The sequence below is a fragment of the Centroberyx affinis genome, unplaced genomic scaffold (genome assembly GCF_046629955.1).
Source record: "Centroberyx affinis isolate AG114_WGS23_722 - 3 ecotype Tasmania unplaced genomic scaffold, CSIRO-AGI_Caff_v1 ptg004372l_1, whole genome shotgun sequence".
Taxonomy (NCBI): Eukaryota; Metazoa; Chordata; class Actinopteri; order Beryciformes; family Berycidae; genus Centroberyx; species Centroberyx affinis.
Genome location: NW_027282066.1, coordinates 94,412 through 118,141, shown reverse-complemented (window position 1 = coordinate 118,141; position 23,730 = coordinate 94,412). Strand labels below are relative to the sequence as shown.

Here is a 23,730-nt window from a genome sequence, read left to right as displayed (position 1 = left end):
TGTGATGATGATATCAGATCTGCGCTTCCTTGTTTCTCTGCTGATGTGATTTGTTTTGATGAACAGTAGTTCCACCTGGGGGGCGTCCTGGTGGCTCAATGGTCCAAGGCGCGTACCATGTAAACGTGAATCCGGCCAGAATTGTTAGATAAATCATACCCCATTAGAGTACAGTTTAGACTTTTTTTTTTAGCTATTTAGCAAATACCAGAATGCATCCCACTAGGATTAGGCTAATAGATTATGTGATGGGGATGAATTAATCAGTTGCATTGCTACAGACTCACCAGAGGGAAATGGGTAAAGTTGAGTTTTGGTTGTCCTTGCATGCTTAATAATTAACAGAATAGTTCACTAAAGACTGAAAATTCACACACAGCCCCCCCCTAACCCCCCTCCCCCTTTAGGCTTCAGTTTCTGTTGGAGTTGCTGGAGATAATTTCCCAGAGATAAATTGAGAAGACCCTTATGTTTCACTGCATGGCTACTTGTTCACCCTCAAATTTGACAACTCTCGAGCCTCAAGCTACAGCTGTAATAAAAAGAGATTGCTATGTATTATTTCACTTTGCCCAAAAGCTTGATCGCTCGCGCTCTGGCACCTTCATTAACAGTTTGGTCTTCAACTGCCCACAGCTCACTTGAAAAATAGCTTTAATTAGTGTTAAATGGGAGTGAGTGTTGAGTGTTGACGATTGAATGTTGGTGACATTTATATGTCATTGCACATCAGTATTTTATCATATTCTTTGAAATTATTATACAATTTAATCCAATAATCCCAAAATCCAAAACTAGCCTATATCTTAAATTGGCTAAAATATAGTGAGGTTCCAGAAACGGTTAGGATAGCCCAAAAATATCTTATTTTTTTCTAATTATATTTTATTAAGTTGTCTGGCTTTAGTTTCTGTAACAGGCTAACTTGTATCAACAATCACTCTCCTATTATCATATTCCAGTAGACACTAAAGGGGCACAGGAACCTCTGACTCTTATTCTTATCTTTAAAAGGTAACTATGAGACATAAGTGAGTCTTTTCATCATTCAGATTCACTTCATGAAAACCAGTCACAGATTCAATTGATATCGTCCCACCTACTGCCACTCAACACAGAAATGCTAAACAGTGCCACTGTCCCTGAAAATGTCACCATCCTCAGCGTCCCAGACATCTTCTGCTGTAGGTACCTGGTGCCCCTGAGGTCGCCGAAACGCCTGTCAGTGCTGGTTTTTACTGACAGCGACCGTCCTTCCCAGTAGAACAGAAGCCCTCCATGGGAACAGGACCTGTCTGTTATTCCAGCTGCATGACATTCTTTTCAGAGGCAGCTACCCAGGACTAGACGGCTTCCAGTGTTATCCATTCATGACTGCACCGGCTCAGCTCATGACTGATGTCTGTAACACCAGCTGTATCACATAAGACCGGTTTGTATGATCAGCCTACAATACAGCCTCAAATATGGAAAATACAAAATGAGCCGAAAGTGCTTCAGAACAGTGTGTTGTACCAGCTGGCCAGAAATATGATTTGAAAATGGGGGAAGAAGACTTAAAGCTGCACTCGGCAACTTCCCATATTGGCAGCCCCAAAGAGAGGTAACTATATGAAAAATGTGAACTTTAATAGCCAGAAATCATCTAATGTGATGCCAGTAAACTGCAGACAGCACGCTCATGTTTACCAACCTGGCCAGTCTCTTTACACCAAAGGATACCAAAGGGACTTATCAAATAAAACAAATAACAACTGCTCACATCATTGGCTTACTAACCTTACCCAGTTGTTATATTTCAATAATATTTCTTTTTACTTTTTCCAATTCATGTCCACTTTTCTCGAGGTTCATCACAAAACCAACAACAAAGCACTGTGACGTCAATGCTCAAACCCTATGGCGGCTTTAGGTTGACTCACCTCTCAGGAATAGGAGATGAATGACTGATAGATGACAGTTTGTGTTTGTTAGCACCTGAAAACCTGCTCAAAAACCTGTAGGGCCTGAACCGGGGGGGCGGCTCCGGAGCTAGGCTGTGTAGCTAGACCATGTCTGCCCAAAACATCTGACTACAAAACTCATATTCTCATCTATAGTGAGATTAGTGTTTGACCAGCAACATGTTTTTCCATTATCTTGGCTCTATAGAAGAATAGTATAGACAGTCATTTTTAATTTAAGGGTATTCTCATCCATTAAGACAAAAGACAAAAGTCAGATGACAAAAATCAAAAACTACATTCATTTTTGTGCTACATATAATTTTTTTTGCTGGTACCCTGAAAAATATCTCCATGAAAAGTACAATATTCATCAAATAGGCCTATATGTCTGAAAGACTATATTCAACACAAAGTATTCAGACTAAAATGGGCCATTTTTGCGATAGTTTTGTGTCTCAAGGGTTAAAAGGAAAGGAAGACTTCAAGAGTCTTGATGTCGACGGGTCACCAAGTTTGAGCAGTTATTGTATAAAGGGTTTTCTGTCAAGACAGTAACCTAACATGACTTCACTTATTCACTTAAAGTTAATCTATCCCAATATGTGGAAATCTCACATGAAATGGAGGCACTGACCAGAAGTAGTTGTTATATTAAATTATTGATCTTTTTGGCCTTTTGTAACATGGAGGCCAAAAATGGCCAGTATGTGCTTTTGTGTGACATTTATCTTTTTAAATTAAATGCTAATTTGATAAGCCTGCATAAAGTCTTACATTTCTGTAAGACTTCTATAAGATATCATGTAGGAGTGGGTGGGATTATTTAGATTAAAATGCTCTGGACTTTTTTGTCAGTTCTCTCATCATTGAGAGGATGTTGCAGTGAATTATTTATAGTGTAAGTTGTGTTTGTGTTTTAATGATGAAGCTAAGCTCTTTTATTTTCACAGCTCACAGCCCATTTCATTTTACACATCCCTTAATTTGCTCAATACCACTGTCACACTTTGTCTGTCCCTCCCTCTCTCTCTGCCTCTCTCTCTCTCTCTTTCTCTCTCTGCCCCCCTCTCTCTCTCTCGCTCTCTCTCTATCTCTCTCTCTCTCTCTCTCTCTCTCTCTCTCTCTCTCTCACACACACACTTTTTACACCACACACGTTTACACCTTAGCTTTGTTTTTCTGCACAGCTCTCCAAACAAACCCTCTCCAAACAAACCCTAAACACGTTGTCCAAAGCCAGAGTTTTGGGGGGAGGGGGAGAGCTAGGCGGCGGCCACGGCTCGGCTGCATCCTATTAGGATTGGGAGTGTTGAAAAGGGGTGTGGCCTGGAGCCAGTAACATCTGTGCCTGTCCCCTCTGCCCCCACGGCATTCTGCAGAGAAAGAGAGAGAGAAAGAGGTTAGGGAGGGAGTGGATATACCAGGGAGGGAGAGGCTGCGCTGGCCAGCTGGCTGGATAGAAGATCTTACACATCAGCTCATGCTGTATGCCGAATTTATCCCTTGTTTTCCTCCTGTCACCAGAGGAAAACAGCCTACACCTAACCGGTGCGCCTACTGGGATTTTCCTCTCGGCTGATTTTGACAACCTCTGGGACTCGCGCGGACAAGGTGCTTATTAGCGGCTCCGAATCTGCCTGGATTATATACCTTGCACACAGGAAATGCTCCGCCGTCTGCCGTGTGCAAGCAACGTTTTTTCTGTCGACAGTGCAAAAAGAAAGAAGCTGGATACTGCAGTGAGTTTGAGGATATAAAGGGAATGCTCACACCCGTCCAGAGGCGAGCTCACTCCCGGACAGGGTAAGCGAGCTGAATGAATCCGTCCATTCTACCCTGTAATCAAATGAGCGCAAGAAACTATCCCCCAGTGTGGGAGCTGCAGCCGGCTATCTGCTGATTGGAATGTCTGTGTGGACTGCATGTGACTGTTAGATAGGCCGAGGCTATCTGTCTCTGTCTCTGTCTGTGTGTGTGTGTGTGTGTGTTTGTGTGTGTGTGTGTGTGTGTGTGTGTGTGTGTGCGTGTGTGCGTGTGTGTTCAGGGGCTTTTGGCCGGCTTTATCACTCAGTGTGATATGGGCTGGATTCCACTCGCCAAGACGTAGGTGATTGTGTCATGTCTGTCTAATTAGGAGGTGTTGGTGTGGAAAACGGTGTTGCCGTAGAAACTGGGGGAGGGGAGGCGGTGTGCTGACTTGGGCCCCGGGGCTGATTTCATGGTGAGAGAGTTGTCCTCTGTATGCGGGGAATGCCCCATAATGACAAGGCTGCTCTGGAGATAGGGTGAGGTGGCGGTAGAAATATGTACGCACACCCCCCCCCCCCCCCGCTACCTCCCACCAACTTCTCTCTGTGGCTTGGCTTACGCAGCCCGTTATCAGTGTCAAGTGTGTGTGTGTGTGTGAGAGAGAGAGAGAGGGAGGATGGCATACTTTTTCCAGGATGGGTGGCGGGGGTGCAGATAATGAGGTCAATGAAAAGGAAAGTCACCTTGAACAGAGGAGGGTCTGCTCGTTCTCCTTCCTCCCTTTCCCGTCACTACCCATCCTTCTCGGGTTCCCCTCTCGACCCCATCCTCCTCGGCAGGGCTTGTACTCCATGTTGCATCCAAACCACATACACACTAATGGCCTGCAAGAGAATGAAAGCAAGTCTTTTTTAATCCAGCAGGATAGCACTGCCGCTGTGTGTGATGGCCAGATAGATTTTTCCTCTTAATCCTTAATGGTTTTGTTATTTGTTTTTGTCCCTTGAATTAGAGGGAAAATCCTATTTTCTCCCCTATAAACATCCCGAGCAGATTAAAAAGGAGGGTAATGTGCAGGAGAAGGGGCTTACATTAAATCACCCACCCAGCTTGCGCCGGTCACCCGCCGCTCCGGTTACCATAGCAACTGAGGCAGAGGTAGGGATTTTGAAGGACTGACTGCAGCGAAGGGTATCCAAGAAGAGATTACAACGCTCCACACCCTTTATTGGCGTGCCATAAAATTGTCTATTATATTAGACACAAATATACCTACGTTTGCGTTTAATATTAAAGCACGGCCAGTTGTGGTGAACACGCAACAGTGTTTAATGTTCCACCTGCCGCTCAGAGGGAGATGAGGGTATCGACGCTATATGATGTTTTCTTAAAGATCAATCGTTCAAAGTCCAGGGCTCGTCACTGAACTCACTGAAGCCCTTTTCTTTGTTCATACTGAGCAGTTTCTCTTCTTATTTTCCTGTTTTGTGTTAAAAATTTATCAGTTATTTCCTGTAATTCTCTCAATCAGAAACACAGGCATGACCTAGATGATACTGATTGGACTAAGCTAGTGACTCCCTTCCCTTTCTGCTTACAGTCAAGGACTTGTGGATCCTCTAGCAGCATTGACTCCATGTTCATATACACACTGATTCTCAGTAGAATCGGATTCTAGTTATTAAAGTAGGCTGTTCTGATTATGAAATGATGGATGCAAACACAATATAATATAGATTATGGCAACCCAATTATGACCTCACTCTCATAATGAGTAAACCTGATTGATACTCCACTCTTAATGAGAATACACAACATTTCCCCATTACCTGGTCACTGAGCATGCTCTGTTTTGATCAGACTCAAGCCAGTACAGGACACTTGTTAGGACGTGCACATGCAGAACATCCTGAACTCAGTACAAATCAGAATTCGCAAAGTGGTGTAATGTAGCCAAGAAAAATGACCTTGCAATTCATAACCCACAGTGAAATATGCATGATGAAATATAACCAAGTCAAGTTTATTTCAGATTTCAACATCTCTGCCATGTGTTAAAAAATCCCTGTTTTGTTTACATTTTCCACAGTTAGGGAGGTGCATGATAAGTCTCATCTTTTTTTTCTTTTTTTTTTAAATTTAAATCTAAACTGAGATTTTTTGGAACGTAGCCAATAAACTGAACCCAAATTGCTGGGCTGAACCCCTGGCGAGGATATTGTCACATGTTGAGTAGTTTTCTTCTTTGCCCTAAGTCTAACCTCCATCTGCAGGGTTGACCCAAGGAAGAATGCTAACATGTTTAGAGTGGGGGGTTGGAGAGTCGGTCTGCAGAACAAGTTTGACAACCTCGCCTGTGGAAAGAGCAGCAGCCTTTTAACCTGCTTTTTAATCTCTGTCCTCCCCACATTTCAGCTCGACACTCCCAAATCCTAAATTTATATTTTTACTTCTCTCCATCATCCATTCATGAGATTTAAAGGGGAATACCGCTGAATTTAAGGTTTTTAAATCTACCCCATGGCCTGGAACAATTATTAGTTAACATTCACTCTTATGCCCTGCCCTCTAATCTGTGATTTTAGACTAACTGACAATCGAGAATTAACAAAATGATTTGGAAAAGATGTTCAAACCATGCTGGGACAGTATTCACGATACTGATTTTCTGGGGAATAGTTTCTAGTTCTCTACTGATAGCACTACTGTAATACAGAGTGCATTTAGGTGTAAAAGTTCAATCATTAAGTTCACACAAGGTTAGTCTGCTGTTCAGTGGGGCACTATGGGATCTCTTTGGGAAAGAGTTGTCCATGTAGAAAGACAGACAGTGATACAAATTAGATTCACCAGTGATTGAATCTTTCCTAATCAGCCAAACAGCTTGGCTAACAGAAATCTGCTTCATCAGCATGGGTTTTGCAAAAACCCTTTGTTTCTGAAAAGATGCTCTGGCCCCCAAAACAAAGCGTGTCAACATCTCCAGATTAGTGTAGTCTGTTATTCTGCAGTTGCTGTGATTGAATACTCTGTTATTCTGTGTTTGTCGAAATGTGATATGAAGAATGAACACAATAAGCTTGTGTCAGTCAGCTTGCATTGATCATTGCAACACACAGCAATAGATTTGATCTTGTTTCCATCCAAACATTATGTTCATCCAAAAGTTTGGGAATACTGAAAATGACAAATCGGTTGGTAAATCTGAAAGTGTTTCATGATACTTTTGTTTGATGGATTAAAGGACAGATTATTAAGACATATCCCCATTACAGGCTTAAATTGTGGCTTTTAAAATGGGTGTGGCTAGTGATGCAGAGGCTGGTCCCAAACAAACCTGAGCCATCACTGTAGCTCAGATTATGTTCCTAATGTCTCTGCTGAAACGTGTCAAGGCTATGAGGCTGTAATGAGGAAGGATGTGGAAAAAAAATTAGATTACCTTATGCAACATGTCTAATAGAGTTCCCTTCCCAGTTACTGTGGACAAATTTACTGCTGAGCTTCCTTGTATAGTAACTGTGTGTAAGTAACTACAAACACAAGTATTTATCACTCTCATTGTTTTGTTTTATACTATTTGATGTATTTGCGTGTAGAGCTACAACGATTAATCGATTAGTTGTCAGCTATTAAATTAATTGCCAACTATTTTGATAATCGATTCATCGGTTTGAGTAATTTTTTAAGAAAATTAAGTCAAAATTCTCTGATTCCAGCTTCTTAAATGTGAATATTTTCTGGTTTATTTACTCCTCTATGCCAGTAAACTGAATATCTTTGGGTTGTGGACAAAACAAAACATTTGAGGACGTCATCTTGGGCTTTGGGAAACACTGATTGACATTTTTCACCATTTTCTGACATTTTATAGACCAAACAGCTAATCGATTAATCGAGAAAATAATCGACAGATTAATCGACAATGAAAATAATCGTTAGTTGCAGCCCTATTTGCGTGAATGTTCTTGGTTTAGCCAAGATGCAATAGTAATACTGCAGCAGGGGCCTGTTCTAAATTAACATATATTTACACACACTGCACACACACACACACACACTGCACACACACACACGGACATACCTATCATAAAAAACGGCTTCCAAAACAGTTTCCACACACAAAACGAAACCCATCATGGGACTGGAACTACCATGCATGTCACAGCTGTCAAAGCTCAACCCAGCTTTTTTCATTTGGCAAAACAATCCACCCTCACTGTTTCACAAAGTCCTGTAAAAGCCAAACCTGGTCAACCCGCAGCCCTCTAGCCAGCTTTTTGACAGACATAATTGTAAACCATATCAGCTGGTGGAAGAGAGATCTTTTCTTTGTCTCCCTGCTGTTATCCCTTTCTCTCTGCTCTCTCTGTGTCTGTCTGTTAATCCTGTAATCTGAGATGGATCTTCAGCACTACTCCCACAGCCCTCAGCCATGTGACATTAATGCTTCAGAGGCAACTCCTTTGTCATATCTTGACGTACAGGCCTATAACCTAAATGCACATGAACACACACGCATGTGACCTCAGCAGCCTCACTACTGCAAGGTTGCTGCTTTCAAACTGTGGACACGTTTGACAGTTTTCTGTAGTTTGACTGATGTGCGCTGTGGCCCGATTGATTTTAATCTCCTCTTCACTTGACTGTCAGCATTTCTATCATGGCCCAGTTGTTTCCTGCTGTGTTTCGAAGTCTGCATGTTTTTACTCATCGTGGCCTTAGTATAGCCGCTAATGGTGCCATTAAGTAATTGGTAGAGCAAGCCCAATGTACTGTATTCCATCTAGCTTTGCATGATAACAATTGGGCATCACCGGGGAACCCAGACACTGTGCAAGACCGCAATTAATCTGAAATTAATTGCTGATGAATTACCAATTTTCAGAATTAATACTGGTTTTCTCTATACCCAAGGTCAGTTAAATGATTTTTTTTTTTGGGGAGCATTTACTGTTCCCTATGACCAGAAAGTAGAGTTTGCCAAGGTCTATTAAAAAAAACAAATATTATTCCTGTGAAAATTTTGGTCAGTGTGATAATGTGCAGCTTTACTGAGAATCAGCTGGTAAATAGGAAATGGTGAATGTTCTATCACCCTTAAGTATTGTTATTATTATTGAACATTTTGTCGTTGAGAGCTAATAAAACTGCTCTAAAATAAAACTGATCTGAGTTTCAAAGGTTAAAGAAGCTCTCTGTGTTAAAATATTCAGTCGTTGATTGATTTTCAGTGGGGCGGTCCCAGGACCCGGCTGTGTATTGTGATGACTAGAGCACTAGTCCTCACTGCATGACTCCTGAGCCTTTTATTTGTGGCTGTCCAAATTGATCCGAAATAGATTACCGAGTGCACTTCACAACAGTCACACGGGTTTCCAGAAGTCCAGAAGCCTACCTATATCAATATGCTTCAAAACTGAGTCTAGCACAGTGCAGGTCGCACCATCTCCATCTCCAACCCATGTACAGTGTCTGCAACATCTTATTCTTTTTGTTTATACACATCCATGCTTGATGGTTTTCAGTGTCATTCTGGTGTGCGTCAGACTGAAACTCTCTAAGTGTGAGAGGCAGTGTTGTGGGAGAGCATGAAACCGCTCTACCCACAATGTCAGTTTGCTCTTCAAATATGACCCATAGAATATAATCGGTGGCACGATCATCAAATCTGAAGTCTGATCCTGCCCAAATCCTAAATCACAAAAGAAGATTAAACCTCCTTCCTCCAAATGCCTGTCTGGTACGCCTATAACACAGCTGCAGCTATACTGTGTTTGTGAGTAGGGTGGATAAAAAGGAGAATGCAGAAGCCCTTGTAGTCAATGAGAGGTGGTTTACCTATTTATTTTTGACACATAAGAGGCACAAATAAAGCCAGATGAACATATTGAATGATTCAAAATTATGTTGTCATTTAGTTCATGATGTGACAGGAGGAAAAAAGGTTTGGTGAATTAATAAATATGTGTTGGACTGTCTAGGTTTAGAGGAATGACATAGTATAAGGATAATAAGAGTAACATGATACTTTATTGATTCCATGGTTCATGGAAATGTCATTTTCATTTGCCCCCTCCACAGAGAGGTCAGAGGTCACGGTCAGACAGAACAATATCCCTGCAGCTGGTAGGGACTCTGTGTCTTCCAGTTAAGGGACAAACTCTCTAACCATTAGGCCACTATGCTGCCTAATACAATTTGTTAAATTAGTTGACATTACTATTTGCCTAAAACTAACAGTCTTAGTCAAAGTTTTCTCTATTGCCTTTGGCTGTAGCACTGCTTTGCTCAATTAGAAACACGGGAGAGCTGTTCAGCTGTGTCATGTCCTAACCAACATTAGCAAGGCCAATAGACTTAGCTGCTGTTCTAGCTGTAGATATCAAAAATTAAAAATACGTCTCGGTGCCAGAAGCTGCTGAGGGATGCCAGCTGGTGCAGAAGAAGGTATTTCACACATCTGGTTTTAATACACTACTGTCCACTGTGAACTGTCTCCAAGGTTGGATTCCCGCTCCAAGTCAAGCATTTGTTGGGTTATTAACATCAGCTTTAAGCTGACCCATTACCATTTACAAATTACACATGAAGTTACCCATTGGTGACAGCAAAAATCCTGCAGTTATTTGGAGGTGAAGACTGCATTTTACTAATTTGGCTTGTTGCTGTACATATTTCCCTCTTAATGCCAGGAATGATTATTGGCAATATGTAGTATAAGCCTTCTTTTAGCCAGCATGGCCCATAGACTCGCTCCAACCATCTGTTTTTTAGTCTTTAGTGTGACTCGGATACCAACAGTTAGGATTAGGTGCCTTGCTTAGGAGTACTTTGGCAAGAAATTGCATTTGTCCCAGCAACCTCTCAGCCAGCCTCAATAACCTCAGGGCAATCTTCAAACACTATTTCCAGTTCCATTACTGTCCGTGCTGAAATACCATTCAGCAAATAATTTCAATCTTGATGAGTATAAGAATAGAACAAAAATCAGGAGAAAAGTTCTTGGAAAAGCTGTGAGGAGACAGCTGGATGAAAAGTGTCAGGTCATCTTTGTATTGTTGCTCTCTGTTCTTCATTCTTCCTCGCACATGTTTAAGAACGTGAGCGTCTCTCTGTTTAGTTTAGGATGCTCTCCTTGACTTCTGCGTTTTCTCCAGCGGGCCTGACAGACCAGCAGGTTTAATGGAGACGTCCTCGGCACCATGCACTGGCTCACACTCACTTTACAAACAGTGGGATTCTTTTTACAGTTTGGATTCAGGCCAGGTCACCAGCCAGACCACATGGTCAAGAAAACAACGAGGCTATCCAAGGATAGAAACCTCCTGGAGACAAAGGGAGAAGTGTTTGTTCGTGTATGGGTGGGCGGGTTTAATTATTAGATTTGTGTGTATGAGTGCAAAAGAATTTGCCTTGTACTGTAAGCAGCAGCTTACAAGAGGCATGATGTTCTTCCAGTATAGGCCTAGAGTCGGATACGGATCGTCTTTTAAATTGGTAAAAACAGCGTTCTTCTTGATTGATTTTCTGGGAAGTGCTGCTGTTACATGAAGTCAAGTCATTCCCATATTTAATAGAGATTAGAATCATATATGAGAGCTCATCTTGTTTTGCTCATGTAAATTGTTAAAGCTACAAACAGGCCTAACTCCTGGGAAGAACCATTAATTTTACAATCTACCAGCTTTCCCAGCTCTAACAGGAATGATGTGACTCCAAATGGTTACCTTGTATGTGCAGCCATAGTATGTCTCTGTGCATGAAAGTGACTTGTAGTACATGACGATCTGGGTTCCCTCTCAGTCGGAGCAGGTGACGGAGGAAGGTGTTGTTGTATGGAAGCTGTTCAGGGTCAGAAGGCGCGCCTGGCTATGAGTGGAATGTCCTCCTGTTCTGACAGGCCTTTGCTCTCTGCTCTGCTGGGAAACTTGACCGGCTGACAGACAACCTCCGGGGCCAGCAGCGGAGCACTCGGGTCTCACAGGTTAATAAAATTACAGTCAAACTCAAAGGCATCACACTGACACAGTGTGCACGTCAATGCCTTCATCATTCCTTTGTCTTTTCCCCTCTGGTCCGTCTTCGTACCCAAACCTCCCCACATGGCCGAGCCTTGGCCCATCCGCAGGTTCCTTCAGCTGGATGGGGACCAGCGCTGTCCCACTCCAGCTCAAGAGTTTACACAAAGTTTACAGCTTGCTTTAGCTAATGGAAAAGATGGGCAAGGTTTTGTGGACTAATATGGTCAAAGAGGGCTTTGAAATGCTTCTTCCCTTCATGTTAGAATAGTTGGTGAACGTGAAGCCGAGCAGCTGCCGCTGAGGCCTCTAGTAGTCTATTTGGAAAAGTCAAGGATGTGTCAAAATAAACACACTATTCAATGTGTTAGTAAGAGTGTTAGTAAGAGTTAGCTGCTGTGTACTTTATCCCACGTGTGGCCATTGGGCCTTGGGCACCTTGTCTATGTAGTACAAACACAATAAGCTTTTCACACTCACCGCACATTGTCTATGTAGGTACATGTTCTTCCTTTGTTTAGAATAGATTATAATGATTCTAGTAACTGAATGAATAGAATTTATTTATGGTTTTGTTTGACAAGTAATTTGCCCAGTTATTTGCAATTTGTAGGCCATTATGAGACACAAGTGCTATTTTGGACTAATAACCATTGGGTGTCTGATTTAATGTCCTTTGCAACATAATACATAACACTCCAGTATCAGTGTAGTTGCCGAACAAAATATTACATTGTTGAACAGTTTCTTCTTATCTTTCTGCTTTAAATTATTTTGGTTTTGAAAATTAAATGGTGGTCCAAAGTGTTTTTCTTAGACTGTCAACTTCAAAGGCTTTTACAGTATATTTCTTGTCATCCCTGTTTAGATAAGCCTGTAATATTTTGGGATTCGCTTCCTATGTTCTTGCTGCTAGCAACAAGTCAAATGAGGTTGATTTAGACTAAAGAAAAAAAATCCCATTTGGAACATGAAATATGAAAATAATTGATTTCAAGACTTTTTGGTGGTTGAAAAACATTGCAGGCCCACTCCAGAGACAGTTCAGAACTTGCAATACTACATTTTGTTACTGCGCAAAGTAAAACCACTGGGCAGGGAAAACACAGATGAACCAAAACAGTGACCAAAATAGGAGAGAGATGGCATCACATGTGACTCAAATCCTATCAGGCAGAATTTGGGTAGACCACAAAAATGTCCTATTATGATTTTTTTTTATTTAGGCCAGGTTGCCTTGCTTTTGGACTGGAAAATCAGGCTGCCTGGAAATGTCCACACTTTCCGCTTAGCAAGTGATAACCTTAGTTGTAGTCTGTTGCCTCAGCCCGCTAAGCTAAACACAGAGCCTGAGTGTTTAAGAGCCTAAGTGGTTAAAACAGTTCTGCTCCCCTACACAATGTTTCAGTGCAGTTTTGCGGGCGGTGAATAAGCGTAATGATCTTTGATTGCGGTGGAGGACATGACCTGACCAGATTAAATTTAGAATGCATCATCTGCAGCCCAAAGCCTCTGACTTGTAGCAAATCACCAGGAAAGGTCAAGTGAACATGGCTGTGTTAAGCGGGCTGCTGGTCACCAAGAACAGCCAGCCAGAAATTCCTGCAGGTCGGCGCAGCCTCTGTGGTTTGATACTTGGCATTGCACAGCTTCGGCCATCTGGGTGGGAGGCTGCAGAACTGTTTTTGGCGACATGCTGACACCAGTATCCTTGTGGATATCTGGACACTATGTCTTTATTTACCTCCACCATAGCAGATGGCAGAGATATTCTGCACTTTTTTCCATTCATCCTTGTTGGAGTCTAGCCAGCAGGTCTGAGATCCCACACTGTGACTCACTCACTTCTTGCAGTGTGTGTGTGTGTACGTGTATACTTGCATGAATTAATGGTTGACCACTGATCAAAACTGGCAGATTTTTTATTTTAAATAATCAGATTGGAGATCTGTCTTGTCTCAAATTCTCCATAGGCTGTTTGCATCTGCTTTTTTAACCCATGCTGTGTGTGACATTGGATTTCAACTTTACCAGCAAAACAAACTGTCACATTGTTAATATTTGAATAGCTGTAACCAGCGAACCAAACACTCCCTGTACAGTTTCATCTGCTGTCAGGTCAAAATACCTTCTGAATACATGAAAATAGATAACAAATATCTACATTAAAAATAAAAACAAACAGAATCTTCACTTAAGGATTGGGGACTCAACCTGTTGATGCTATTGAGCTGATTTGGATTGTTAGTTGGCAGGACAACCTTCTGTAATGTGCTCAACCCACTCCAGTAATGCTGTACATTTATGACAGCTGAGATCTATGTATGGTTAAGGTTATCTGTGATAGAGAGGCAGGGCAGTTGGGGCAATAGTCCAAGAGAACAACACTTGGATTGCACACATTTCCCCTGTGACAACTGGCAAATAAGCAGTTGCGAGACAGTATTGAGCCAAGCATATGATCTTGTCCACCAAGCCAGTGAGCAAAGTCTTGCAGTCTGGTTGTGTAAAACTGAGGTAAAGGACACAGAGACACTGAACACTTGATCAGTCGAAGGGAAAGTCTTGTAGTCATGGTGATGATCAGGATGTTTAAGGCAGAGTGTGTGTTTGAATCTTGCATGGGCTCTGCTAATCTGTTTAAATATTGTAAATCTCAGTTATCATTTGAATACCATGTGGCCTGCATGCTTACTGGCTGGGTTTGAAGGCAGGCCTGTTCTTGAACCTCATGGTGTCCAAGCCAGACTCCAAAAACCCTCACACACCCCTCACCACTACCATTGTAAACACGCCCCTCTAATCATTGCTCATTAGGAAAGCCGATACCGAGTGGGAAGGAAGGGAGAGTGAAAAGGTCTGAATACACTAATCCAGGCAAATTGTGGTCTCCATTTCACACGCCATCCTCTCTCTGGGTCGTATTGTATCAAATATATAATTAAATCTTTCTGTGTTTGCCCTCACAGAAATACTGCATTGTATTCTCCATTCAGCCATTATGACTCTGCATCATTAACCATTGCCAAGGGCAGAGGATTTAATTATAAGTGTGGAAATCTCATAGCCCAGATAGATTTTGTGTTGCCTGCCTATTAATAAGTTACAGTTCCATTAAGGATTGAATGGTTGAGCCATTTTGCCTCCAGAATACCACAATGTGGCGTTTGGTTTCAGTTAAGAGAACAAAAAGTATTTATTAGGTCTGCATTCAGTAACATTCAAATAGGCATATCTTAACATTTGTTGACCTTAATATCTCCCATATTAAATACATTTTAATTTCATTTTCAAGCTATGAAACTGTTGTTTAATGGTCTATTTAGGGTAAAGACTCCTGGTACATTCCCCTAGTGTGTGAGCGATTTGAAGACTCATGTGACTCATGTCTCATGTCCCTTCGCTGTGTCCGCAGTTCTCTCTGACGGAGGCCGAACTCTGAGGTGGAGGAGGCAGTAACGAGGCCCAGGAGGAGCCTCCCACCCTCCCTGTCCCGACCAGCCGGACGTATCGGACAGCCATGGCCCCTCGGAAGCGCGCCGGCGGCCGCGGCGGCCTCTCTTTCATCTTCTGCTGTTTCCACGGCAACGATCACCCGGAGATCACCTACAGACTCCGGGAGGACTTTGCCCTGCATGTCATGGAACCGGCACTGCCCATGCCAGGATACGACGAGCTGGATGGCATGTTCTCCGAGCTGGTGGTAAGACGTTACTGTGGTTGTTTTGTTGAGCAAATCAAGGCTGGAGTGACTATAAACCTCCAAAACAACTAATCAGCTGCTCAATTCATGATGCAAATTTACATTTTCTAATTCTGATTTGAGGAAACCCTCGCTGTATGACATCATTCATGACTGTATCTGTTTCCTGCTTTTCTCACTCACCAGCCTGCAAACAGAAGCAAAATTATGTAGCAAATAATTCTTAAAATGATCATCAATTTAAAGTCTTAGTTGACAACCAATAATAATAATTCTATATAATTGTATATAATGATTTGAAAATAATAATGTTAAAGGTAATTACATTTTCTAGAACATAATTGATCAATTGATTAGCATCATACAGTTGACCAAATATCTAAAATTTGAATTCAGAATGGAGGGGTCTTAAGCAGCTGCAGATATAGTAAACACAGTGTGAAAAGACAACTGTTTTTGGAGTGCGCATATTAAAATTGATCCTAGGGCAATTTGACGTGTTAACAAATCTAAACAGCAACCTGCCATTTAACTGAAGGAGTGAGGCAGAGAGAAATATTAAAACTGAGAGCTACTGAGCTAGAGCTGGATTCACTGTCAGAACAAAAGGTTGTACAACTAGAGTAGTGTACAAGAGGCATAAAATATTTGTATGTTTGTGAACAGCAGGCATAATGGTCTCAATTTTGAATTCGGCTGAGGTTTATTACATTTTATTAAACTCACAAGCCACCTTTAAATCATATTATCACACTGTTGACCATGACTGCTGAATTTTAAAGCATTTACAGAAATACTTTCACTTCAACTCGATTTTCGCTGTTCGGGGGTAATTGGGCCAGGCCGCTCTCTCTTTCTGTCTTATTGTCACTTTTAATTTGTCCTGCTCTCTTGTCTCTCTCCGGCCCTGTTTTCCTCTCCCATGGTTGCCACAGTAATCTAAGCATGACATTTTCTGCACATCAATAGACCTCATTCAGACGCCCTGTGTCTTGGCCTCCTCAATCTGCTAATTGCTTGTTTTTGTCCAGCACCCTTTATCAAGACATAATTGAGTGCGTTGAGTGTGACGACAAGGAGGCTTTCAGTTGCTCTATTTACAAAAAGAAAACAGCCACGTGCTTCCCCTTTCACTCAGTAAAAGCCCCATGTGCGTGCATAATCGGAACGGGTTTGCTTCAAAAAGACTCACGTTGGTGGAATAAGTTGTAGCCATCTGTTCTTTTACGATCAATTAAACCCGACCTTTGAGTTTGAGATTCACTTTGAACCGGGGTTGGTTTTCCAAAAACCTGTATAAGTAAATGTGATGATTCTTTTCACCCCTCGCTGACTCATGCAGAGAGATACAGTTACTGTTATTGTTTGACAGTAATGGACAGTAACCGAATGACTTTGCTGCTCTTTTAAGATCTTCATGACCAGTGAAAGAAAAACAGCAAAACATCCAGTTGAATCAGTTGCCTATTCAATGCTTGCTCTTTGGGGAACTAATGCGGAAGCTACATTCAATCAGACACACACACCATTTAGGACATTTGATCAGTGCAGATATTGATTCACATGACTTGATGGCATTAGAAAAGCAAGTCCCAAAAGAAAATGTCCTATAATGACTAGGCCTAGTTGTCATAACGCTTTTGATCAAAACCAAATCTATTTATTTCCTTGTTATAACTTGAATGGTGAAGAAATAAATATCTTCCTTGTGTTCACCGTATGTACAGTCTCTTGAATTCAGCTGAATAAAAGCCTCCTCATGGCTTTCCCCATCTATTTCACATGAAGCTCATTTAGGCTGACATCTCTTCAGATTGGCCCCATGAGGACTAAAACATAAATGTGTCACAGCACAATCCCTGGTCCCTTGAAAACTCTCAGCTAAGCCTTCATTATAAAGCTAATTTTAATTTATTAGCTGTTGGCTAATTCCTCAAATTCTATAAAGTATGCGTCACGTCTCCTGTTGGAAAATATCCTTGACAGTGAATTAAATGCTTTGACGGTCAAAGTATCATTTGACGTATCTGTTTCAGCAGTCTGGTCACATAAGTGTATTGAAGTGCAGGTATCTTAACCCTTTAAAATTCATTCAATTTCAGTGCTGTATGCATCTTCTGAAAATGTCCAAGCGCTCTCTGGTATTCAGTCAAGTGGTTCCCAACAGCACCCTTAGTGTGCCTCTGTGAAATATCTGTTATAGATTGTGACGCATGTTGTTTCCAGATGTTTGTTACCACATGTCGGGTAGAGAGACCACGCCTTGTCTTTCCCCCATTACTCACATGTCTGAAGCCTGGCAGACATCTGATAATTTATGATGAGAGCACCCAGTGATATCCCACCGATCGTGAGGAGGTCTAGCACAAACCTATCTATAAGTGAAAACAGAGTGAGGGGGCGCTGCCGCAAAGCACTCTTGGAACATTTTTTTTGTTTTGTTTTGGGAAAAACAAAATTGATTTACAGAGATATTTATAAATATACAGCATAATGTTTTGATATCGTGCACAGCTTGTCCGTATTCTGTGTGTTATGGTTTCTGTTTCAAGAATGAGTTCGATTTTGCTCAATATTTGGGCAATAAATGCTATCTTGTCCCTCCAGGCGTCAATACAGGACTGTGAAGCAGTCATATTTTGAGTTTTTCTTCTTCCCTCGCCCTGCCCCTTCCTCAACCATTTCTGTACTTTTTCCCCACTATGCAGGATGAGCTCGACCTCACAGAGAAGCACAGGGAAGCCATGTTCGCCCTACCTGCAGAGAAGAAATGGCAGATCTACTGCAGCAAAAAGAAGGTAAAAGATCGCCCTATCTGTCAGCTACACACTACATAATATCAAATCCCAAATCGGCTTCTCCACAAGCTTGCTACTGACTGGCTGCCTTTGCTGAATATTATTGCCAAATACCCTAGCTGCCAAGTTTGTGTAATCTCTTCCCTCATTGATCTGTTGATACCCTAAGCTGTGTGCTTTCTAAAACAGAGGGAGACCTCTAGATTGTGGTGTCAGTCTGTCCTTCTACTCGTGTCTGCAGGTGTGTGTTGTCTGCTCAGCTATGAAATGCAGAATGCAGCTTGAGAGATGAACAAAGACCAATGCAATTTACAGGACATAATATTTCACACTGACGTAAATGTTTTTCCCTTGAAGGTTAGGTCACTGATGTTTTAAGAAAAATGAATCATTTACCAACACACAGGATGTGATGTAGCAATCCCTTATTCCATAATCCAGGATGAGCATCCATACAGATGCCCAATTCAGGTGTTAAAAGAATGACGTACTACAAATGGTGACTAATAGATAACATCAGGCTCTGCCGCCCTAAATCTACAGGACCAGGCAGCACCATTCACCAGCCACCTAATCGAAATGTCTAAATGTTGAGTAAGTGCAGTTATGTCACCGGAGTTGTCAAGCAGTCACCTCCCATCACAGATGTTTTGATGAATTTGGCTGACGACATCTCCAGAAGGCTCAACAGCACTCACTCTTAACATTAAAAACAAAACTGTAGTCACCTCCACTTCCCTGTACCGACATGTGGACTCATACCTAGTTCACAACTTTACCCAATTATTTCTAAACTCGCTACTGGTCGCAACAACAAGCGGATAATGGAACAGCTTTCCTTTCTGGCTTGAAATGGCCCGCTCAGCAGTTCAGAAACCAACAAACATCAGTAACATATTAAACAAACTAAGACGCCCACACCTAATTCACTTAGTAGTGTTTACATTGATTTTGCTACAAACCCTCAGCATCCTTTGTGTTTGTAACGTGAGCTGCAGAAAGTGGAGTATAAAGAGTCTAAATCCACTGTGCTCCATTAGATGATTGACTCACAGGGAAAGCAGTGGCAGCAGTTATAATTCATAAAAGTACTAATAAGTAAAATAAAAAAAATGCAAATAATGCTGCCCACAGAATTCAACAGTACAAAGAAATCCCCAGGAACTACCAAGAGTGTACTGCAACCATAATGTTGTTGTCTCCATGCATCATTGTCTTCATTAGATTAAAAAACAGACAAGCTTGGCACATTTCAGCAAAAACTTTATGAGAAGCTCCTTTATAAGGCTCCCTTTGGATAGTACACCTGTCCCATCAAAGCACTTATTGTAGTGACTGTTACCATGTCATATTTCATTACATCTTTTCTGCTTGATAAAAAGGACTGTCAGGTAAATGTTAATAGTTCCTTCCTCATTCCCCTCTATATTAATTCATCCTCTGCATCAGGAAACATCTACGTCTGTTCTGGTTCAGCTTGGATTTAGCTGCCCAGCCACCATTGACTGTGCCCTCGCATTTTTAGAGCAGTGTTTCCCAAGGCCATAGGTATGAGTGTGTAGGATATCCTGCCTTGAGTAATATGCAGACGGGCATTGCAGATTTCATAAATCTCTTCCTTCGTCCGGTCATGAACTGAAGGTGAGGAGTACTGGGATTTGATGGTCCAGAAGTGAGTTATTATTTCAACATAGAAGTCCTCAGAAAACACAGCTGCAGGAAGGCATTTTGCTAGTTAATAAAGCCAACGCAGGACTGCAGAAAGTCAGAGTACATACACAGTATTGCAAGCGTTGCAAGTATGATAATCAATTATGAGGAGGGGATTTCTTCATCTTGTTATAAGTAAGTTAAAATTCTTTGCAAATGTGATATGCTGTGCTCCTTTTTTAAACACTTGGACCAATGCCAGCACTAAATGGTTCCACAATTTGATGAATCTTATATAGCCCTTATCTAGCACTTAAAAATGATCTGATGAGCGTCCAGATGAGCTAAATTGAATAAGTGAAGTGAAAATAGTGTCGGTGTTCTCAGACCGAGCCCCAGCAGTTGAAAAATGCATGCAAAATTTCACATCTTCTCTTAAATGGTGACCTCATCCTCCTCTGGTCGTATAGCCTCTCTACTCCTTACAGCCCTCTACTGTATGATGTTGCGATCGACTTGTTGCCATGACGTTTGATGCCTTTTCAAAGAAATTCAACAATGGTCCGCCTGTATAAGAAATCCCCTGTAATTTGTGGAATTTTACGGAACAATCTGCTGGTTTGGTGGGTGTAGGAGGCTTTGTTGAAGAATAGATTAGCATTTGATTTGGCCCGTTCATGGTTTATAGGAACTACTGTATTGTTTTTGTAAAAGGTGGTACTTCCCTCTGTTGTTTGGAAACAGATGAGTCTAAACAAGCAGAATTTGAGTTGTCGTTTTAAGAAATGCCTGCCAGTGGTAACTTGAACAAGAGATTAGTACACTAAGCACAGAGAAAGAGATGAGTCTATGTCTTTGCATATACCCTTGACTACACTCATTAACGATTTGTGTGCCAGCCCAAAACTTGTATTTTCACCCACAGCTCAGCCACTTTTAGGTTGAAAGTAAAAATAATGAGATTGAATCTGGTACTTCTAGGGAATTTATTCAAGTTATAACCATCCAAGTTAGATGGGTAAATTAAGTGGCCAAGCATGATATTCTTCTAAAGGTTTTCTTTTAGGCTGTAACAACACACTTACTCTGAGATTTTTTTGCTCTGGTGGGTTACTTTGGCTGAAAACGGTTTACACTAGCCAGAAAGAAGGCGAGTGATGAAGAGAAGATAGAGGGAAGGTTGTTGGAAAGAAATGCAAACAGCACAGCTTATGCTCCTGTTTTTGCTGTGTCCCAATTAGTGGCCTAATTAGGAATAGTCTCGGGGCCCAAACTAGCCTCACAAGGCGTATTGAAAATAAACCCCGAAATGTTGCCATGCCTCTGTTCAGCTTCAAGGTTTTTTTTCTACCAGGTTGCAGCAAGAGATGCTGTAGGGTTGTTTCTGTCGTATAAATGCTGTTGGTGCAGAGTCGGAGAAGGATCAGTTCAAACAGAGCTTCATGTGCGGCATCAACCTGCAGGGGGAGGGAGCCGAGAGAGACTGCATCAATAACGCTGACTCGGCAGCAGGCTCTGGCCCCGGCCCAGCCGGCTACAGAGGCGCGTTGGCGCGGTTCCCACAGGGTTTCTCAAACTCACCATCTGAGCTCAGAGAGGAAGGGTGTGTGTGTGTATGTGTGTGTGCGGAGGGGAGGCAGGGGAAGTGCCCAGTTGTCCAAAGCAAACAGGAAAGCTTCTCTTCCACAGGTGCAGCTTTTGTGTGTGAGGCGGAGGGATGATAAGGGGGAAGGCGGGGTCATTATCAGGGCGCCCGAGGCTACGAGTGATGAAGGTGCTGCTTTTTGCCAGTAGTTTTTTTGGCAAACATCTCCCGCAGGAGTCGGGCTGGGCAGGGAGGAGATAAGTCGTTGCAAAGCTGAGCTGTTTGCTTTGGCCGGCCACCTGAGCTGATGAAATCATGCTGGAGGGAATCAATCTTCCTGTTTCTTGTCTGCTTGTCTCCTAGTCTACGCTTATCTGCCAAACAGCAGATTTACTGATTCGGCTGTTAGCAGAGATTTTGCTGTTAAATTTCAGATATCATCATAGAAAAAAAAAAGATTTATCATTCTATATTTCACTATTTCCTCTAACGTAACCAACCTGTAACTTTGCTTCCCATTTAAACACATTTTCCCATACCCCTAAATAACTGGGGGTTGATTCCTGCACCCCTATGTCCTTTGATCCTCCTGTGTCTCACCACTTTGATCTAAACTTCTTCAGATGTGGAAAAAATAAATTCCCCAAGTCCACTCCTCCAGTTTCGTCTCATCCTGATCCTAAATAATCTGTAGAAATTACAGTGTTTGAAGTGCGCTGACATCCCGGCTGAATGATGAGCTCCTTAAAATGCAAAAGGAAGCGGTCCCATCTTTGCGTCTGTCCCACTAATGGACTGAACTCGTTCCAGTCACCGCCCGGTCAAGTTGGCACCGGCTGTGTACCGAACAGCAGGATCGGCCCTTCCTGTCACTGCAAGATCCCCGCAGACCAGCCAAGACCCGCAGTTTCTGTCAGACCGGCCAAGTCTCTGCAGGCTGCTTTATTAACCGCCGCCCAATTAGTTTTAGATGGTCACAGCTCGCTTGGGCTTAATGGAGCAAGAGTTTAAATGAAAGCCGGGGGCCTTTATGTACAAGCCAAGTTCAAGGTCAATTCATTTTCTCTTCTCTGAACTCTCCTACAGTTAGAAAATGAAATCGAATAAAAAAATGTCCTGCAGTGGGTTTTTTTTACTTGTAAAAATGTGCCTCAGTGGATTTATCTCAGCATAAATCAAGCCATGCCCTTAATCCACAGTTTTAACATTCATTTGCTAATCTCTCAAGATTTTCTCAAGCTGCTGCGCTCTTGTACAGACTTTTTGACTGTGGGATACCCACTTCTCATCGACTCCTGAAACTCCTGATTTCACTGAAGTGCTGGAAGATAAAATAGGCTGCCTATCTGTGCCGTCCTACTTTGAGTTCTTGCTCCATTTTTGGCTTTTGGCTATTTATGTGCTGGACCTCCTGTTCCCCGTGTGTTTGTTTGTGTTTGTACGCTTTCAGGTCTGTCAAGGCTAATGATCCGAAAAATGATACACTCGAGTTAATGAGATGAAGCCCACCAGCTGCTCTGTAGTTACACAATTGAAGTATTGTAACGTGTGACATGCAGCAATATATGACAAATTGTCCCCTAATGTGGCTTTCTAACATGTGTGCAGCCTGGTTCTTGTGCAACATTTTCCAATTCCAATCAGGTCCCTCTGATGTTTTTATTCATAAACGAGTCACACATTTTCTTTCTAATTCTCTTACTCCAATATGTTATTTCTACCCTTCTCATTTTTTTAAACAAATGCTCTTTGATGAAATTATGTTCTTTATAATGTTCTCCATCACTTTCACAACTTTTTCAATGACTGTGGTAATATGATCTGTGATTTCTTTTAATTGAGTCATTTTCTATTTTTTCCAGGAACAAGAGGAAAACAAAAGTGCAACCAGTTGGCCAGAGTACTACATTGATCAACTCAATTCAATGGCAGCTGTAAGTAAAGCCATAGACAGAACAGCTTTTAGTTGATAGTTAGGTCAGGTTACAACAGTCAGTCAAAACAACATCTCAGAAGAATACAGTGAGACGTACCAAGGTCGTCTACTCACTTCTCACTCTTTGGATCTCCATGGAACTGTAAATGAGAAGCCAGGCAGACCAAATACAGATTTGGATCTTTATTACGTTTTATCTTTTGTTGAACAGAGAAAGACGCTCCTCGCTCTGGAGAAGGAAGATGAGGAGGAGAGGAACAAAACCATAGAGAGTTTGAAAACTGCTCTGCGGACACAACCGATGAGGTGAGCACATTCAGAACGATCCTCAGCTCAACTCTC

General features: G+C 41.9%; 1 protein-coding gene across 3 annotated transcripts in view; it reads left to right on the top strand.

Annotated features, from left to right (window-relative positions):
• Positions 1–23,730, top strand: part of LOC139664779 (disheveled-associated activator of morphogenesis 1-like) — a 46,606-nt gene that overhangs the window by 10,298 nt on the left and 12,578 nt on the right. For 2 of the 3 annotated variants that reach the window (XM_071543731.1, XM_071543729.1), the window contains exons 2-5: positions 15,132–15,419; positions 18,128–18,217; positions 23,315–23,386; positions 23,600–23,694. In XM_071543731.1, coding sequence (XP_071399832.1) covers positions 15,237–15,419; positions 18,128–18,217; positions 23,315–23,386; positions 23,600–23,694 — 440 coding nt within the window. In that variant the 5' untranslated portion in view covers positions 15,132–15,236. Of the gene's footprint in view, positions 1–3,340; positions 3,750–15,131; positions 15,420–18,127; positions 18,218–23,314; positions 23,387–23,599; positions 23,695–23,730 lie in introns of those variants that run through there. The other variant, XM_071543730.1, reaches the window with a different exon arrangement.